Below are 21068 nucleotides of genomic sequence, written 5' to 3' on the forward strand. Positions count from 1 at the left end.
CTATTTGTTTACCAAATTAATATATTGTTTTTAATTGCAAAACTTAGAAAACATTTCAACTTATTAAGCCAATATCCCTTAATATCATTGGTTAAATAAGGAGGTTGTATACTCTAGTGACATCTAACCTTAAACTATATGTAAAAAATCAATTAATATTCTTTGCAATATAGATAGTTTAAACATTCTATATTTTTGTCCATTTTCCAACATATTTTCCGGCCAATTTCACCTAAAACTAAATACAGATTTTTGTAAATTGCAAATTTAAATTATAAAATTTACACAATATATTTTAAGATAACACATTCATTTATACATTTAAAAATATAAATGAAAAATTTACAATCTAGAACCATAATACAATTAAACATGAATATTAAAAAATAAATAAAACACCCACCTTTATTCATTGTGAAGCATTTTTATTTATTTATTAACAAAAATAATTAAAACACATTTCCAACGATAGCCCAACTATTACATCTCCTTATGTATGAGGAGTGAATTTTTATATATAATGCCCTAACGTAGGATAACCGTACATTAAGGCACCCGGGATCTTTAATCTTTCCTTATGTTTATGCTTTGTGAGATCACTAAACCTGTCTGTCTGTTCTTTGCCGATATACTCAGAGCTACTGATTCTCCAGACTTTAGAATTGGTATGGGTACTCCATGTGAATCCAAAAAGCAGATGGTAGTCCATATTTGCTCTTAAAACGCAAAATTTGTGAACATCAGAGTCTGTTGGCGTAGCGTTGACAAAAAAAAATTGCTTGCAGAGATAAAAATATGGAGCAACAGGAAGGAGAAGGCGGAGATGGGTTGGTCCTGGTAGTAAGAAAATCAGCTTACGGACTCCCCACCGCATGCCCAGTTTGCCTGCCTGCCTACATATATCTCAGACTCGCCAATATCTCCTTCAGTACCCATTATAATCTCCTCAATCCCGACTCAGGTAAGCTTTTGTTATATTCATCTCATTATTCTTCCCAACAGAAATATATATTGGGACCATAAGCTTTCTCCTGTGATGATGGTTTTTAGCTTTTTTCTCTTGGGTATTGCTTATCATGTCATGGACTTGCTGTATAATGATGAGTTTTATGTTATATACGGGAACCCACAAGGAGCACGGGTAGAAAACTGTAATAATCCATATGTCTGATGTTCTTATCTCAGTACTTTTCATATCCTGGAATTTTTATACTTCGCCGAAAATTTAAGCCCTTATGTCTAATTGAGTTAATGCATTAGCCGAGAGAATGAATGTGAAAGAATGGCTGTCTGGAGAGAGGAGGTCATCTTTGCAAATTCTAATAATTAAATTTAAATATTAATGTCCACCAGTTGCCAATGCTGGTGAATGGGACTGCAAAAACGAGCTCAAAATTGAGACGGCTAAAGCGTCTGCAAGAGAATGCCATAGATAAAAAATAGATGAGTACATTGAGAGTGCCAAAAAACAACTCTAGGAAAAAGCAGGGAGACAGCAAGACCAGAGAAGAACGCTTTAAAGAGTTACAATCAAGCACTAGGAAGTCCAGAAGAACAAAATGGGCAAAAGGTCCAAAGGGTTTCAAGGAAGAAGCCCTGAACCAAAGTGTTGTTACCTAAATGTTTAGTAACATCGAAGATTGAGATGAAGTTGTTGATAAGATTTCTTCAGTCTGTAGGCCACTGATTGGGTACAGTGAAGTCTATGTTAGTGCAAAATCTAGCACCTTAGTCCAAAGTCTCGCTAAGCACTTTAGATGGAGGGCAACAATGGGATCAACCACCACTGTGACCTTAGTAGCTGTTCCCTTGCTGTTCTGTGGATGGATGTTAAAGTTTCACTAAGCACTCTAGATTGAGGGCAACAGTGGGATCAACCACCACTATGACCTTAGTAGCTGCTCCTTTGCTGTTCTGTGGATGGATGTTATCCTCACAAGGGAAGCTTCCGTAGCAGATATCGGAGATTAAGTAATCCAAGAATTCCAAGGCTAAATACCCTTCAAGGATTCAGCTAAATAAACACTTAAAGATAAAATTTAATAAGGTAGGGCTTTGGGTGAGATGAGGTAACGTGTTCAGAGAACCTATGGCTAAGTCTAAAGGGCTAAGATAGTTCTAGATATGCTCAAATAGATCCTAAACACATGCTACTTTGAATTTAATATTTGTTGTTATAAATTAGGGTTTATAATAAGCACAATTTAAAATGCAAAATTTATGACAGCAATAGCAAAACAACCTATAATTAATGATAAACAATAAATAAGCAAGACTATTGAATGAGTAAATAAAGGAAAGGCTGCAACAATTTTTCACTGGCTGAAGATGAATAAAACTGTTGAAAATTGGCAGCTCAGGGATGAATTTCTAAAAATAGAAAGTCTAAAAATAGAATTTCTAAAAATAGAAAGTCTAAAAATAGAATTTCTAAAAATAGAAAATCTAAAAGTAGAAAGTCTAAAAATAGAAAGTCTCAAGATAGTAAATCACCTTGCATCAATTGGTAATCAAGTATTGTTGATGAAAAATCACTTCTTATCATTAATCAATCCTAATAGTTCAATCTCGACTTAATATTTTATCATCAATATTATTATTATCCTCTTTATGATATTATTTAATATTATTATTAAAAGGAATTTCAAGACACTCAATCATGGCTCTCAATAATGTTCTCTTACACTCTCATTATTGGCATGGCATATTCCTCTTACACTCTCATTAATGCTCTTACACTCTTACACTCATTAAAGCACGTCATAAAAGATTCTCTTACACTCAATAAAAGCATGTCATAAAAGATTCCTCTTACGCACTCTTTAATGCATATGTTACACTCTCTCTTAAAAGCAAAAGTTACAAAGGCATGTGTACCTCCTTAATGGCATGAGTTACATTTCCTAAATATGTTGAAATATGTAACTAGGTTCAGTCTTCATAATGACATATGTAATCATGATTTTATGTATTTGATGTAATGAGAAAAATAAATTTATTATTGTTGATCTTGAGGCATGGGTTTCATGCTCAAGGAAATTTATTTTTAGGTCTAGCTCCCATTGTGAGCTCTTAGGGCTTGTCATTGAGTCTACAAGTCATTAAAGTCATTGTCATGTATGAAAGACCCATTTGGGCATGTTACATATTGTAAGAAAAATTATTTGAGTCAAAAAGACCCTCCAAGATCATGTCCATGTGCTACAATCAAATTGGCCTCCAAAAGAGGCAAGTTGGCCTATCAAGAGGACATGTCGGCTTGGGAATGATGACAAGTCAACCTAAGAGCACGGGAGAAGAGCCTATATATAGAAGGACTCGACCTCACTCAAGAGAGTATACATCAAGCATCCACGACAAGGAAATAAGTGCGAATAGAAAGAGAAAAGAGCCTCTTGTGTAGCGAAGAGAAGGAAGAAGAAGATCAAAGTCTTCTAGCATTGTTTTGGGTCATCCATCTCACACATGTGACTGCAGCTAGGGTTTCTGCAGAAAGGTATTGCAAGCCTTAAAGAAGCCGAGATATAGTCCAAGAAAGGAGTATTTTTGCTAGCCGAATTCACAAGAAGAAGTGTCCAAGCCAAGTGAAGGAGAGAAGCCTCACAAATCTGCCCCAATCAGCTCACACGTGTGGAATCTTTGTAATTACAGGTGGACCGAAAAGTGTAGGCCTATAATAAGAGGCCGGAATTGAAGAAGAAGCCGAAAACAGAGGTGTAGCAATCAGCTTGACCAATGCTGACTTGGAAGGAAGGAAGGATCTTCAAGGGAAGAATTGTGACTTGGTCTTGGAGAGGTTCTTTTTCAAGGGTCTAGGTCTTGGAATTCGTCAATTGAAGATTCTATAAGAAGAAGACTTCTTGTGGGTTTTCCTCTCAGAGTTGGAGAGGTTTTGGCCCTAGCTGATTGTCTATATCTTGTGTCCTTTGTCTTTTTGTTCTTTATGGTTTGGTAACTATTTGATGAAGAAGAACAATATAATAACAAGTGAAAAGCGGAAGCTAATAAAGTGAAGTAAAAATACACCACAAATAGTTATCAAAGAAGAGAAATCACCTCCACTTGCTGCCCCTGGATTTCTCAACATGGAATCAGAGCTAAGGTGACAAGACAAGGAAGGGTAGCTTAAAGGAGGACACTCAAGGGCTGAAACACTAGAAGACCATCAAGAAGGATCATTTTTGAAAGAAGACTTCTGCATCAAGAAGTCATTTTCGACTATCAATATCATCATCAAAATCAAGAAGGGAGTAGGTTGAAGATTTGTCATCAAGGAGTATCTTCACAAGTAAGTATCTGTATGTCCACATCTGAATCTATCAAAATGTCTTTTTGCAAGGAAAGAAACAAGTTGGTTGGGTCATCAAAATTTCTTGCATGGAAGAAGAGGACATATTTGATCCTCATAGAAAATGAAGTCGTGGAACATGTTAAGGGCTCAATCACTAAACCTCCAAAGGAAGAAGCTCAAGCTCTTGCAAAGTACATGAAAGGGGAAGTAAGGGCTTAAAGGATTCTCATAGAATCCATTATCCCCTCATACCCTATGTATCAAAGTTGGAGACATCAAAAGAAATATACGACAAACTTGTAGAATTGTTCTCCATAAGTATTGCAGGAGAAGTGATCTCATTAAGACAATAACTCTACAAGATGAAGATATCAAAAGAAGAAGGAATAACCTCATACTTTATGAGGGTGTCAGAAATTAGAGACCAACTACAAGAGTTGGGAGAAATAATGTCTGATAAGGAAATGACCACCATAGTGCTCAATGCACTTCCAGAGGAATGGGGCAACTTTACATCAAGCATCTATGGAAAGAAGGAAGCTACCCCATTCAATGAACTTTGGTCATTGTGCAAAATTGAAGAAACCAGGCTGAAGGCAAAAAGTGATGTAGGATCAAATGAGCAAGCACAAGCATTTGCTGCCATGGCTAAGAGAAAAGGAAAGTTTGGTCCTTAGAAAAAGAAGAATATGTCAAAAATCCAATGCTATGGCTATCATGAATATGGGCACTACAAGAAAGATTGTCCTAAGCTCAAGAAGGACAAAAACAAAAGAGGAAGGGAAGAAGACCATATCACTGAAGAAGTGGAAGAAGCTGAAAATAAGAAATCAAAGAAGGAGAAAATGAAAGATCTCTTCTATGATTGAGATAATCTTCTCCACCAGAATCTTTTCAGTTTTTGTAAAGTACAACTATCATGGTAGGAAACTCTTGAAGCATGATAAGATGCTTCATTTTAGGAGATGGCATCATAAGAGCATACGATTGAAGCAAGAAAGAGTGCATGACGTCACCATAAGCTTGAAAGATAGCTGAAGTAGAAGTCTATGGTAGTCATCATTAGAAGAAAGTAGCTCTTGGTAACCTCATTGGAAGCATAAGTAGTACTTATGGGTAGAAGAAAGTCATCTAGTGTAGAGCTCATCATACATCATTAGAAAGGAGCATTTGCAGGATGAGGATAATCAAGATGCTCTATTGGAATCTTCACTAGAAGGTTCATCTCTTGGAAGAAGCAAGTGTCTCGCTGAGAATTCCACCTTGGATGGGATTCATTGTTTGAAACTTTGAATGATGGTATGATGACAAAGGAATGCAACAGGTTAAGATGATTGAAGTACTTTCAATCATGGAAAAGGAAGCTGCCGAAGGAAGTCTAGATGACCAAAAGAAGAAAAGAGGTATGTATGCATATGTTTGACAAAGTCATGTCATCATTTAGTTGCAGAGAGCATGGGTAAGTTCTCTACCACATGAGCATGAAAAGGGATCTCTTCCTTTGAAAAGATGCATGAAGACATGGTTCACATATTGACTAGATGAAATCAACATAATATATCCTCATATGGAGTGTGAGGTGGTTGACAAAGTTCTTGGGGAGCAATATGTGAAGAAAGAAAGAAGAGATCATGAAAGATGCAACTATGATCACGTAGAAAAGGAAATCAACATCCGATGACTAAAAGAATTGACCATGACATCTCCAGGAAAAAGATATGAAGGCTTGGATGAAGTCTAGAAAGGAAGGAGACCCTTGACATTAAATATGTTGGAGATGTGTCAATATGTATGCAGGATGTTGATGTTGCAACAAACAAATGTCATGATGAAGGGCCATCACAAAAGGTAATTTTGATTTGATGTTCATTTTTTATTTTTGAACAATATCTGGATGGGCTAATACAGGGCTACCGAAAGAGAGTTGTGGATGTCATCTATAACTAGTACTCATGTGGAAGGATGGAAGATCCTGAAGGATACATGATGTGGAAAAGGTAGTTGTATGAAGAAAAGCCAGATATGGACAAGCATATCACTTTCCAATGAAAGGAAGGATGGCATGACTGACATGGTTCATGAAGGAAAGTGATGGATGGCCGATGCCCTACAAAATGAAGGCTCCATAAAGATGAAGATGAAATTCATGACATCGAATGGAGGAGCTATACAAGCAGCTGAAGGTCCCATGATCTCCACCAAAGAAGAGATAATTGCTGCTGGAAACAGGTCCCTAGGTAAGAGGGAGCCTAGAAGCAAGTTTCTGGTTAAGAAGGAACTTGGAAGCAAGTCCCTAGCTAAGAGGGAGGTTGGACAAGTCCCTGGTTGAGAGGGAGCTTGGGTACATTCCTTTTATGGGAATGGGTATATCCTCCCTAGTTGAGAGGGAGAGATAGACACATCATTCTTGCCTTCACTTCGGAAGAAAGAATGGAGGATTGGATAAGCATCTGACATCCAATACTCCTTGAGTATGTGGTAGGGCATCCGAGATAACAGTAGTCATAGAGGACCGATATGCTTTGAGGACTGGGAATCCAAGACAAGAATAGTCCTGGAAGGACATACCCTGTAAACACTTGGGTGGGGTATGTTCCTTGAGAGACAATGATGAAGGTGTCTATAAATCACTGGTCTCGCCATTATTGTGCTTTGATCTTGCGGAGAGATAGAGCTGTTAGTCAAGGCCTTATTATGTGACAATGATGGATGATATGATGCTATACAGATGGGTTGCCAATCCGACTCTTCTTATGAGAATTCTTCAGATTGAGAATGTCCAAGTACGTTGTATTGATTATGAATACCTCCCTAGTTAAGAGGGAGTGTTGAAATATGTAACTAGGTTCAGTCTTCATAATGACATATGTAATTATGATTTTATGTATTTCATGTAATGACAAAAATAAATTTATTATTGTTGATCTTGAGGAATGGGTTTCATGCTCAAGGAAATTTATTTTTAGGTCTAGCTCCCATTGTGAGCTCTTAGGGCTTGCCATTGAGTCTACAAGTCATTAAAGTTATTGTCATGTATGAAAGTTCCATTTGGGCATGTTACGTATTGTAAGAAAAATTATCTGAGTCAAAAAGACCCTCCAAGACCATGTCAAGGCGCTACAATCAAATCGACCTCCAAAAGAGGCAAGTTGGCCTATCAAGAGGACATTTCAGCCCAGGAATGATGACAAGTCAGCCTAAGAGCATGGGAGAAGAGCCTATATATATAAGGACTCAGCCAGGCTATCCATCAAACATCCACGATAAGGAAAGAAGTGCGAATAGAAAGAGAAGAGAGCCTCTTGTGCAGCGAAGAGAAGGAAGAAGAAGATCAAAGTCTTCTAGCATTGTTTTGGGTCATCCATCTCACACATGTGACTACAACTAGGGTTTGTGTAGAAAGGTATTGCAGACCTTAAAGAAGTCGAGATATAGTCCAAGAAAGGAGTATTTTTGCTAGCTGAAGTCATAAGAAGTGTTCAAGCCAAGCGAAGGAGAGAAGCCAAGCAAATCTGCCTCAGTTAGCTCACATGTGTGGAATCTCTGTAATTACAGGTGGACTGAAAATTGCAGGCCTGTAATAAGAGGCTGAAATTGAAGAAGAAGCTGAAAACAAAGGTGTAGCAATTAGTTTGACTAGCGTTGACTTGGAAGGAAGAAAAGATCTTCAAGGGAAGAATTGTGACTTGGTCTTGGAGAGGTTCTTTGTCAAGGGTCTAGGTCTTGGAATTTGTCAATTGAAGATTCTATAAGAAGAAGAATTCTTGTGGTTTTTCCTCTCAGAGTTGGAGAGGTTTTGGCCTTGGCTGATTGCCTATATCTTGTGTCCTTTGTCTTTTTGTTCTTTATGGTTTGGTAACTATTTGATGAAGAAGAACAATAATAATAACAAGTGAAAAGCATAAGCTAATAAAGTGAAGTAAAAATACACCACAAATAGTTATCAAAGAAGAGAAATCACCTCCACTTGTTGCCCCTAGATTTCTCAACAAAATGGGAATGAGTTACACTCATCTTGGCATGTGAGGTACTCCTTTATGGCATGGATTAATTGCTCCTCCTATATATATGTGCCTCATTCTTTCTCCCCTCACTACTTGTGTATTATGAAAGAAGAATTTGAACTTGAGAGAGAGTTGAAGAAGATTGTGAGAGAGAGAAATGGAGAGTAAGAGCAAAACTTGGTGAGCCAGGGTTGATTCAGTGCTTTAGCGTTTCAGTGTTGATTTAGTGTGTGCATTTGCTGTTGCTACTAGTGATCTTCATGCTACAACTTGTTCAGATTTGGGTGAACTTACTCATTCTCTTGATCTCTCATTGTACTCTGTATCTCTACTGAACAATTGATTTCTAATAGAAGAAGAATCTGTCTAGGTTTTCCCCTTGTGGGTTTTGCCCTGGTCATTGTACCCAAATTCTATGTGTCTCATTTTGTTCTTAGCTGTCTTCTATTGTGCATTTGATTTATGTTCTATTTATAATTCCGTATCTAATATTGCAACATAAGGATATTTGTAATAAGTGATTGTTACAACATAAAACATCATAATTTCAACAAAAACAACTACTAAATCCGAGACGACAGCCGAAAATTATGGCTGAAAAATGCGTAAAAATGATATTTTTCCTTTTTCAATTTACAAGATGCAAAGCCTGATCATAAGGCTATGATGTCCAATGCATTTTATACTATTTAATGTAGATTTTTCCATAATTTAACCTTAATTTACCTTTAAAAAATAAAAACAAAATTTAGGGTTTTAGTTTTTGTAAAAGTTTGACACAGATTAGGCTAGTCCCTTTGTCAATCTTGGGTATATGGAGTCAAAGGGTTAGGTCAATGGCATAAGACATCTAAACCCTTGCGATTTTCAATCAATTGGAGATTTAAGGTCAAGAAATGCTATACTAAGTATCTTTGATGGATGTTTGTGATAATTGTGTAAAGGAGATGTTAAAGCCATACACGATTCAATACATCAAAATGAAAATTTCATTGAAACCCTAATTCTACAACACTTGCAAAATGGAAGAAGATACTCACAAGGAAATAACACAATTCATCTCAGGGTCATTTCATCAATATAAGAGAAAATCTCTCCAAGCAATAATATCCTACCCAAGACACTCCGCTACATCAATGCTCCTTTGCATCCAAGAGAAGTGAAGACTAGTGCACACTCTTTCTCAATGAATAATGAATGTCTGTGACAATGAATCACGTAAATCAACTTCTCTCTATTTATAAGAGGGCAACCAAGTCGATTTAGGTAAATAATTGACTAAAAGCCCTAAAAACAATACTTTAAGTGATTACAAGTTAAGTAGGTCAAAAGCTGACCTAGTAGATAATTATGTCAATGATAAAACATAACAACAAGCCTCCTTTTTGTTGTAAAATGTAACTAGGTTCAGTCTTCATAATGAAATGTAATTGTGACTTATGTAATGATGTAAAGAAAAAATAAAATTATTATTGTAAGCCTTGCTTCATGGGTTTCATGAGCAAGTGATTTTATTTTAGATGGCTCCCATTGAGAGTCTTAGGATTTGTCAAAGAGTCAATGTCATGTCAAATGTAATCTAGTAAAATAGCTCTCCAATGATTAGCAGACAATCCTCTTCCTATGTCGGCCTCAAGATGAATAAAGGAACTCATGTCGGCTCACTCAAGAAGACACACCTATTCGAAGTATCATGTCAGCTTATTAATATGCACCAACAACTATAAATAGCAACCTCGGCCCAGTCCACAGAGACAAAATTTCGGTCATATCTCTTTGGAGTTTTCAGTGGCAACAAAAGTTCAGACTTCGCATATCTATGAGAATTCGCAAGAACAAAAATTCATATTATCCTCTGCATTCAGATGGGCAGTCACAATATATAGTTCGGATGATAGTGCAGAAGAAAGTTCGAGGAAGGTACAACAACGAAGAAGTGAGGAGCTGATCTCAGTCAACATAATTCAAATCTCTCTCTCTGTATTTCGGATGGGCAGTGACACATGAGATAACAATTTGGAATAACAAAGTGTTGAAGGGAAATCAGATCCCCTTAAAGAGGCAACAAAGCTCAAATCACAGTGATAATAATCTATGAAGTGGATATAATCACAATATAGATGTTACCTTACAGTACCTCTATCTCGGTGTTATATCAAGTGTAGTAAGGTATTTTTGATGACATGATAGTTCGTTGTCATGAGAAGAGATGATCTCAGTTTATGCTATGAAGAAGGTCGAAGTGGAAGAGAAGACAAGAAGATGGAAAAAGGACATGTGTCTTGGTCTTGGAGAGGCTACTAGGTCAAGGGTCTTGGTCTTGGTATTCGTCAATTGGAATCTCTATAAGAAGATTTTGTGCTGGTTTTCCTCTTAAAGAGTGAGTGGTTTTGGTCCTGGCTCATAGCCTACATGCTGTGTCTCTTGTCTATTTATGTTTATACATTGGTTACTGTTTGATGAAGAAGAACGCTAATATTCTAACAAGAAGAAGATCCTAATCTAAACAAGTAAAAAGCATTCACAAACAATCACTAATGGAAGAGAAATCACCTAATGCTAATGCCCTAGATTTCTCAACATGGTTTTAGAGCTAAGGTGTTGAAGTCAAAGGAAGGGCATCTAATCAAAGAGACACTCAAGGATCAAGTTTCAAGAACGGCATCATAGCAAGTCGAAGGTTATCAAAGAAAAAAGGTCGAGATCTACATTAAAGAATCAAACCCTAGACCGAAGAAGCAGTTTTGGATCCTCTAGTCATCATCAAAAGACCACAAAGACCCTCATCAAGTTATCTACAAAGCAAGGTAGCTCGAAGTACTTTAAAATTGAAGATTACATCATCTTGGAGAGAATCAAAATCCTAGAAGCATTTCTGATCTACACTACAAGAGAAGTCGAAGTATCTTAGAAGGCATTATCATCATCTTCAAAGCTATAAGGCAATCTCCCTATCATTGAAACAAGGATCCCCTCCTTATCCTTGTAGAAGATCATCCGAGGAAGCGACAAACATCCTCATCTATCACCATCAACAAAGAGAGCTAGATCTAAAGGCATTGTCATCATAAAAGGAGCAATCTCGTATCACTGAAGAAGGGTTTTTTATTTGAAAGAAGATCATCCAAAAGGAGCACTAATACATCTTCTTCAACCATCATCAAAGTGATCAAGTTGAAGATTTCATCTTCACTTGTCAAGTATCTTTCATTCTTTAATCAATTTGGTAAAATGACTTCGTGTTTGCAAGGAGATCTATACGCTGGTTGGGTCATCGAAATTCCTTGCATGGAAAAGGAGGATAAACATAGTTCTCGAAGAAAGTGATGTCATTGAACATATCAATGGAAAGATCTCCTCTGAATACATGGAAAGGGATCAAAGGGCTCAAGGGATTCTTATGTAATTAGTCAAAGATCCCTCATCCCTATATAGCAGTATTGGAGACATCAAAGAGATATATATGATAGGTTGGTAGAGCTATTCTCTGAAGATGCGATAAAGAAGGTCACATCACTTAGATCTGATCTACACAAATTGAAGGTATCAAAGGATAAAGGGCTATCTTCATAAGATCTCAACTGCGAGATCTGGGAGAGATGATAAGAAGATAATCATCATTGTTCTAAATGCACTAACTGATGAACAAGGTAAAAAATATCCATGGGGATAAGAAAGTTACCTCATTCAACAACTTGTGGTTTCTATGCAAGATAGAAGAAGACAGGTTGAGGTTGAAGGTTAAAGGATTCAAACATTTGCAGGAAGGAAAGGGAAGTTTGGAAAATTCGTTCCTTAGAAAAGAAAGAAGAGCATAGCTAAGATTCAATGCTATAAAGATTGTCCTAAAGAGACAATATCAAAAGAGGAAGAGAAGAAGTTGTCATGTCCCCATTTTTATTCTTCTTCATAGTAAACCAGGGTGGATTTCCAGGGCACGGGATGGCCAGGTTAGTGGAGCAGGTTTATGTCATCAGGGGTCCCAATGGAGTTTTGGGGAGTTTTTATGGGATTTGATGGCATTCGCTTGGCATATTCCATCATCTGCACAATTTTCCTTTCGTTCCGTCGCATTTCGACAACTTTCAAAAATCAGTGTTATTACTGGGCATAACTTAGTTAATTATGCTCGAGGTGGCATTTCGGGGAGATTAATTGATGGAACACCTCAGTGTAATAGCTCGTTGGAACTAGAATAAGAAGATCTATAGGATGGGATGCTGAGAAGAGACTTCCAGTGGCCGAAGGGAGTATGGTGGGCGATTTGCCATTTTCCTTAGTTAAAAATGACTTTAATTAGTCATTTAATTAAAGAAAAATAATTAATTGGAGAAAAAGGGCCAAAAGTGACTTAAGTGAAATAAAATAAAATTAAAGGTCACTTAAGATAAAGTCAATGGAGGAGCTTCTAGAATAATAATAAAATAATAAAATAAGATGCTTCTAGAGGCTTGGAGATCTATCCATTAGATCTATAAAAGGGGGGGAGGAGGAGATCATTTGGGAACATCTTGGAGTTGAGTTTTCTTTCTTGTGGAGAGGTTTGAGAACGTGGTTTCTCTACTTTTGCAGTAGCCCCAGGATGAAACCTTCGGGTGATTTAGAGAGATTGGGTGAGCACCCATCTCCCCTTGGTGGATTCATTCAGAATTGACAGGTGTAGTGATTGTTTTTCTGTTTCAGTTTGGAGACCTGAGGGTCATTCCCAGCTATTGTATTGGCACATATCTATATATAATAAAGCTGGATTTTGGTTGCTGCATTTCTCATTATTCCTTATGTTGTGATTTTTAATGAGATTTTTATGCAATTTGTGGGTTTATGGCTTCAGTCAAATTTCTGGTGTTTGGGTTTTTCATGGTAATTTCCTGTTAGTGCTTGATAATTTGATTTGAAGGGTTTGTTCCAAATTTTCTCCATTTGGGACATTACAGTGGTATCAGAGCTAAGTTTTGGCTCAGCCTGCGGGTTTTTCAGTTGCAACTATTAAGGTTCTAGGGTTTCAAGATTTATTTGTAGCAATTCTTCATAGTGCCGGAAAGAAATGTATCTGTTGCAGGTGTTGGGGTTTTGATTTATTCTCCAAGGAGACTGAATTTTGCTCCAGATCTCAGAGAGGCAGAAACCACTGCCCAATGGTCGAGTTGTTGGTTGATCTCTAGAAGCCAAGAAGCTAGAGGCCGAAAAGTTTAATCGTGGAAGAAGCCAAATCATTGGACAAAGACATTACATTGGTCGCATCACCAGTTGCAAGGGCCAAATCATTTCATTTTCTGAAGATTGTCTTAAGCTGAGATCAAATATTAAAGGGATTCTATACAGGGAGGCCGAAAGTTTAAGTAGACTTTTGAAGATCTGGGAAGGCCACATATTGATTCGCATTGAAGTCAGGCAAGAGTCAAAGAAAAGACGTTGCAAAATATTTTGATGCTGGGCAAAGTAATAAAAAAGGAAAAGCCGTCCAATAATTTATGTCCAGTAGGAGCATCCATTTGTAATTTTATTGCAGGAGCACTTCTTCTTGAAGATCAAGTTCCTTCACTCATTGACGCCAGATTGGGAATTTCCTCCATCTTTTGCTCAGCTAGGAAGCAGATCAACAAAGAGGCAGATCGAGGGCTGAAATTCTTATTGGGCAGTTGTAGCACATCAAATGCTGACCACAGACATAATTCCAATCAATTGGACCCAACTTCTTTGGACAACAATGCATTAAAACTTCATTGGAGTTTCATCCATTATTTTCGACGGAGTTTATAACCAGATATGGTCAAGATTTAATTAGTGTTGGAATCACGTTGGGCAGACTTGTGCATGGAACGAAAGAGACAATGCCTCTATCATCATATCTGGGTCGCATAATTATTAATGTGAGAGTAGTGTGTTGAGCAAGATCATGGCAGTGCATGGGAGTTCAAATGATTACGACTACAAGGGATTGGGTGTCGAATTACGCTGAATTGCAACATAAACTTATTTCCAACAACCGAATAAGAATTTTCCAAGGAAATTGAGTTGATTTCTCCTTAGCTTACCGGATCGTGTCAAGTAAGGGAGCCGATTTCACAGCTAATCCAAGACAGAGACATTATTTGAGAATTGAAGATTAACGATTGGATCAATGTTCAACTTATGGAATAAGAGATTGCATTAATATTGCACAACCAGTCCACTTAATGCAGGGCCAGGGGTCGAGTTGAAGTCTTGAATTACCAATGGTTTGTGCGTAGAGCTTATCAGCGTAGACATATGAAGAAGAAGCCAACGTATCCAAGAGCCAACACTGTTTTCATTGTCATGGATTTGCCTAAAACGTTGCCTGAGGAAATTCCATAGACTACTGCCCTGTGCGTGAGAGGCCGATCACATTGCAGAGCGATAAAGGAGTCAACGATGATTGCTGGAGTCGAATGCGTTGACTGATTTGGTGACTTGTGTGTACGCCAACCAAGTTAGAGCCAAATTTGGCATTACACGACTATTTAATGGTCGTGACTGTTGGTGGAATGTCATCGGTTATGTTCTTTTAACCAAATTGCAGAAGGGGATTGATGGGAGTCGGATGATGGTGTGTTCTTCTCTGTGATTGATTAAGCAAGAGTTAAGGGTGAATAACGCAATTCAGGGCATTTGTATGAGGAGAAAATGGCCCGTGCGTGAGCTCTGGTAAAGAATGTCGCCAGAAATAGAGCACGTGTGCTTGAGGTGACAAAGGCATACGCTACTCATGGCTGCCTTTGGATGCTAATCCGAGAAGTACAACGCGTGGAATTCATGGGGGAGCTTTAGCTGGTGAATGCATATAGTCGGTGTAGACATATGCCGTGACCCCTTATTACTAGACGTGTAGAGCCTAGGAGCAGCTTCCAGAAGAGGACAAGTAGCTCAAGCATTGAGCCAACTGCTGGAAGAGTGATGCAGAAGGAGATGATACGCATATTCCAGGTTACCTATATTTGTTTTCTTCACTAATCGATTTATAACTTTGCTCATTCTCAGATTTGGTGTTATTATATCAGCATTAAGCAAACATATGTGTATTTTCTGAACATTTCATAGATCGGGTGTGACTGAGACAGGGTGTTCTTTCAGTATTGAATGTCCATGATATGTATTGTTGAGTCCAAACAAACCAGGATTGCATCTATAGCAGTGAGACTGCCAAGTATTTTTGGAGAGTTATCAACATTATTTTCATAGATTGCAGGACAATGTATTGCATTGCTTATCATAACCTTGTATTGTTATAATAAATATGGAGTATTTAAATTGCCTCTCAAGTCAAAACAACAGTACCTCAACAAACCGCAGAATGGATCAAAGACCCACAAAAAACAACAACCCATTCTCAAAAAGGATCCACACTCTTCTTCAGCAAGAGACACCAAAAGATTTGCAGGAGGGACAGGAATTAGGACACAAGATTTTTGCTCTTGGGACAGATTTGAAGCACTTGAGGGTCACATGGAAAGTTCTCTTCAAACTTGATGAGCTAGATGCCCTCCTTTCCAAAGTGAGCCAGTTAGAAGGGAAGAAACTAATTTGGGCTCTAAAACCAGCTATGCTTGCTCTCATACAACACAAGTTCTTGGAGGAACCTTGTGAAGGGGTTAGACTTCCTATTGTATCTTGTCTCAGTAACATCATGAGATTAACCACCCCTATAACTCCTTACAATGATGATGTTATGAAGAGAGTTTTCAGACTGATGATAGAAACTTTCCGAGACATGGACAGCAATGCAGGCTCTACTTTTAGGAAGAAGCTCGAGATTTTAGGAGTTATGGCCATGACTAGGACTTATGAAGTCATGTTTGATCTTGAGTGTGATTATCTTATCCTACAGATGTTCCAATGCTTCTTCAGCATTAGGAAACATCATCCTCACATAGTCATAGCACACATGCAGTCCATCTTGTCATCATGTATGAGAGGCCGTGATGCCATTTGTCGGGAGTTGTAGTCTCAATTGTTGTCTGTTTGGAGGAGAGAGCAACTGGTCTCACCTGCTACTTATGAGCTAGCCGAAAGGTTGGTTGAGCAGAACATTGGGCTGTTTAGGAGACAGTTGACCAGGGAGGAGCTACTCAGGTTTGGGGGATCATGCAGTAGGAATGAGCTGAGGAGGAAGGGACTTTGCTTCATCTGCAAGGGACCTTGGGGACCTGACCACTCATACTTGAATGACATGTTGATTTTGGGTAGCATCGGATGTGCTCTAGCTCCGAAATTTGGTGGAGGGGCTAGAACACATAAGATCTCCAGAACCCAGAAATCGTTTGGAGAAATTCCACCCGGATGAGGAGTTATTAAAATAATTAATATTTTTAATGGGTTCCTAAGTCTAAACTTAGGAAAATAAAAATATTAATGTGTATTAATAAGAATATGGGTGAGAAGGTTCTAAGTGACGAGGATCAAGCCTGTTTTAATCTTAGCTGTTGATTAGAGATTAGATCACGACCATTGATTCATCAACAAGAAAAGTATAAGAGGAGGCTTGAGGGTCAGTTGGAGATACACCAAGAGATCAAAGAGTTCGATTTTTCTGGGGTGTGGTTTGCTGAGAAAATTGAGCTAGTGATTTGAGTTGCAGTGAGGGGCAGTTCGACAGAGGGACTTCAGTCCAAGGCTGAAGAATACATAGTAGAGAGGCAGAGCAGCACCAGGAGAGACAATGCAGCTCCAGAGAGGGTGACGCAAAGGCCAGAGGAGATGACGCAGGTGACGCAAAAGCTAGAGGGGTTGACGCAGGTCTTTAAAGGCAACGCTGGGGTTTTTCTTAGGGCAGAGAGAGCAGTTCAACATATCGAATTTTTGAGCAACGGAGGCTCACTGAGAGGGTGACACAGCTCCTAGAGGAGGTGACGCAGTCCTAGCGTAGAGCTTGGAGCAACCATCGCTGACTAGCACTGGGGACAATAGTGTCGTCTGTGGGGTTTGATCATCCAGTTGCTGGATTTGCTGAAATATCTATCTCCAGATAGAGGTACTTCTGCCAAGGATATTCTCTGTTGGGTGAGCCACATTTGGCACCCTAGTTGTATTCAAGAATTTGCTTAATAATACAAACCCTCTATATGCTGCACCGGTTTTCTCGAGTTGGGTTATTCCGGGGATGATTGTCCAAAAATAACAGTGTTCCTTGTGTGATTGTCTCAGTTTATTTCAATTCATGATCTGTACATATGTGTAGGCTGCAATAATGTTTTCATCGTTGTTTAAGTAATTAAATAACTTGTTGAATGTAAAGAACAAGTAGGAGATGATAAACTAGTGATTGCAGTAGGATTTCTGATGTCTGGATTCAAAAATTCTCACATGGTATCAAAGCATTGCAGATCATAGGACACTGAAGACACCAGCCAAGAAATCTGGAGAATTTGCTGCAAAAAAGCAACTATCCCGATAGACAACGCTGTTCCAAAGTCAGAGACGCAGGAGGAGTGGCGCATTGCAGAAAAGGTGACGCAGAGGCTCACGCAGTGCCTGCGTCAGCACTCTGAGCCAGGTGAGGGTGACGCAGTAGCTGGGAGGAGCCCATGCAGTAGCTACGTCAGCTATCTAGGCCAGCGCAGAAGTAGAAGAGGGGCAGATTAGGCTCACGCAGTGCCACGTCAGCCAGGAAGGATTGACGCAGTGGCTAGGAGGAGCTGATCCAACTCACACAGTGATTGCGCAGAGCCAGAGGGGCTCAGATTCTTCAGTTGCCGGGGCTAAGGGAGCAGAGAAGATTTCGATTTGAGGAGCTGGTGGGACACTGTTTCTGTTGGTGCAGAATAGTGTCTGTGGAGACAGAGCCAAGGTAGAGGGAGTCACTGCCTTGACAAATTTCTAGCCAAAGAAATCTAGATCCGGGTTGCAGCAGCAAAGGAGGATTGGAGAGGAAGTGATTCGATAGTTGGCCGGAGGATTTTCGAGAGGGAAATCAGGACTCAAAGGGAGTCTAGAGAGGAGCTTGTTCCTTAGAGGGTTTCTTGCGCCCAAGGAATCCAGATCCAAGTCCTGCTAGATTGACGGCAGGAGAGGGAGAAGAGAACTAATTTATTTTTGAGCAGAGATGGCAATGAATGGATTGAGGGATCATGACAGATTGGACAAAGCATCCAATTTTGTCATCTGGAAGGCCAGGATCCTGACAATCCTAGATAAACATCGCATCAAGGACTATGTCTTGAAAGTGGTTGTTGTTCTGGTTGACGTTGATGTGGCAAAGAAGTACAAGGAGGCCCAAGCGAAGGCAAAGTGCATGATCCTAGATGGGGTCAAAGATCATGTAGTACCACACATTGCTGAGAAGGAAACAACAAGGGAGATGTGGGAGACCCTGACCACCTTGTACCAGGGCTCTTCCGTGCAACGGAAGATGCTATTAGAAAATCAACTGAGATAGTACCAGATGCAGAAAGGAGAGGAGATAGATCCCTTCCTTCTCAAGTTGCAAGGGATTTGCGACCAGTTGACTTCCATGGGGTCTACACCAAATCCTGAGTTCATGGTCAGGACTGCCCTGAATGCAGTCACCGAGGACTGGGATACATTTTTTCAAAGTCTTTTGGGCAGAGCGACTTTCCCCGGTTGGGAGGAGATGTGGGCAGCTCTTCGACAAGAAGAGCTCAGGAGGTTGACCAAAGAAGGGAGTAGCGAGAAGGGAACTCGGGTCAAGAAGGAGGAGGAGGAGGATGCAACTCTCACATCGGTAGGACAACCGGGGCAGCAAAAGAGGAAGAAGGACATAACTAAGGTCAAATGCTTCAATTGTGGGGAAATGGGACATTATGCCGCTCAGTGTCCCAGGAAGAAAGGCAAGGGGGAGGCTTCTGACTCAAAAGGTTGCTCTAGCGAAAGCGGACAAGGAAGGCAAGGATGACGATTGTGCCATGAGTGCTCATGCGCCTCTAGAGAAGAGGTGCGGCGACATGGAGTTGTAGTCGAGAGGACTACATGGAGGGCAAGATTCGTGAGGTGCCCAAACTCTTGGAACACATAAGCCACGGGAGCCCTTAACAACAGTAGGAAAATGACCGGTGTCGGTTGGAGAGAGGTGTGATGGAGCAACAGTGGCATTGCTAGATTGCCAAAGTCTGAGGCAGCGTAGTGGATGTTATAGCAACGTGAGAGGCATAGAGCAGTTTGCAGTAGAGGGTCAGCACAAATTAGCAATAGAGGTAGCTTCAGCATCACGAGGCATCCATACGGACCAACATGTTAGGGTTTGGGTGAGTTTTTTAGTTGCTTACTTCTTAGCAACTGAGTTGTTGTTGGGAGTGGGATCCCCCAAGGGCAGTTTTGGGGCTAAAAGCCCATGTTTAAGTCAATTTTTGTAATATAATTCTAAAGACTCCGCATTTTGTGGTCGCGGAGCGCGAAGGTGTTATGTGTCAAAAAGGGTAGTTCGCCCTTAGTTTTGTAAAGTAAAGTCGGTTGTAAGAGATCTACCTATGGTCTGCGGACCATGGGATTGTATAAAAAGAGCTAAGCTCTAAATAGTTTTAGAGATACAAAAGGACACACAATGTAATAGAGTCATAGCTTTGGAGCAAGAAGTCTAAGTCTTGGGTCGTAGCGTAGGTAGAGGCTTTGCAGCTAAGTGCGCAGAGGCCTAGGGTAGAAGTTCGCAGTTGAGTGCACGGACCCCTGTAGCTGTGTGCGCAAGGCAGACAAAGGTTGTAACACTTGGAAGATATTAATAAAATGAGATATTCTGCAATTTTTGTGTCTTTGTTCTGTTGCGTTTGGATATTTTATGTATGAATTTCCTTTATTATGCTTATATGATGCGCGAATGAATGCAATTACATTGAATAATTGAACGCAATTACGAATATCTGCTTACACGGTGTTAACTTTAAGTATTTGATGAGATAAGCAAATCACTTAGACTAATTAGGGAATCTGCACGGCACGCTGCCATAGCAGCGCGAAAGTACTTGAGCAGCAGGTTAGGGCTGTGCAAAGGTTGACCATACCCTTTCGCGGTGGTACGGAAGAATGGAATAGAGGGCTCATCTTGCAAGCCCTAGAAAGAAGCAACTTGCACGAAGGCATGGATAGAAGGAATCAAACGACATCACAACCATCTTAGGGTGCAGAAACTTGGTTCCAGCATCCCCCCATACTGCTTCGGGTGAGACTTCGGTCCACGCTCCGCGGGCTGATGTCGAAAGGGCCAGTAGTGTAGGGATTTGTTTGGCTAATTAACGCTGAACCTAGGTTAGGCCCCCCTCAAGCCAACAAATGGTTCCGTTTCTGGGACCAGAATCTGCATAAGAGATGTGTGATGTTGTATCATTGGAATCCAACTAAGAAGGAGATCGAAGAATGGTTGGATAGGAAGATCCACGAATTCGCGGCACGGGAGAACAGGTACCTGCCACTGACAAAGGAATAGTGGTTGGATAGATACCTGTATACAGAGATCCACGAGATCTTTTTCTGCTCCTTCCCTATTGAGCTATACGAGTGGATCGCGAAGCTAGCAGATAGCCAAGGAAGGTGGAAACTTGACGGTCCTATTGTGTGGACCCCGGAGCTAGTGCGAAGGTTGGAAGCATTGGAGGATAAGATCGCCCGCGTTGTCGATCATTGGCTCGATCGCGTCATAGGAGGATTTGTGACTGAATTCGCGGTCGATACCTTAGTCAGCTACAATGAGGCAGAGCGACGTTTTTTCAAAGGATCGTGAGGTAAGTACGTAAAATCTTTGAATACCTGGATTAAAATGCTATTGTGCGAAAAACGGGTTATGCAACTACCTTGATGTTCGAGACTAC

The 21068-nt window shown here is 39.8% G+C and overlaps 1 protein-coding gene across 1 annotated transcript in view; it reads left to right on the forward strand.

Moving 5' to 3' along the window:
- The first annotated feature begins 517 nt into the window (after positions 1-517).
- Positions 518-21068, forward strand: part of LOC149260320 (metaxin-like protein) — a 186771-nt gene continuing 166220 nt past the window's right edge. The window contains exons 1-2 of the mRNA XM_089420239.1: positions 518-665; positions 786-961. Of these exons, the coding sequence (XP_089276365.1) occupies positions 796-961 (166 nt within the window). The 5' untranslated portion in view covers positions 518-665; positions 786-795. The remainder of the gene's footprint in view (positions 666-785; positions 962-21068) is intronic.

This window comes from Pinus tabuliformis, chromosome 6 (assembly GCF_031772625.1).
Source record: "Pinus tabuliformis cultivar Carrire ecotype Pingquan chromosome 6, CPIR1, whole genome shotgun sequence".
NCBI lineage: Eukaryota > Viridiplantae > Streptophyta > Pinopsida > Pinales > Pinaceae > Pinus > Pinus tabuliformis.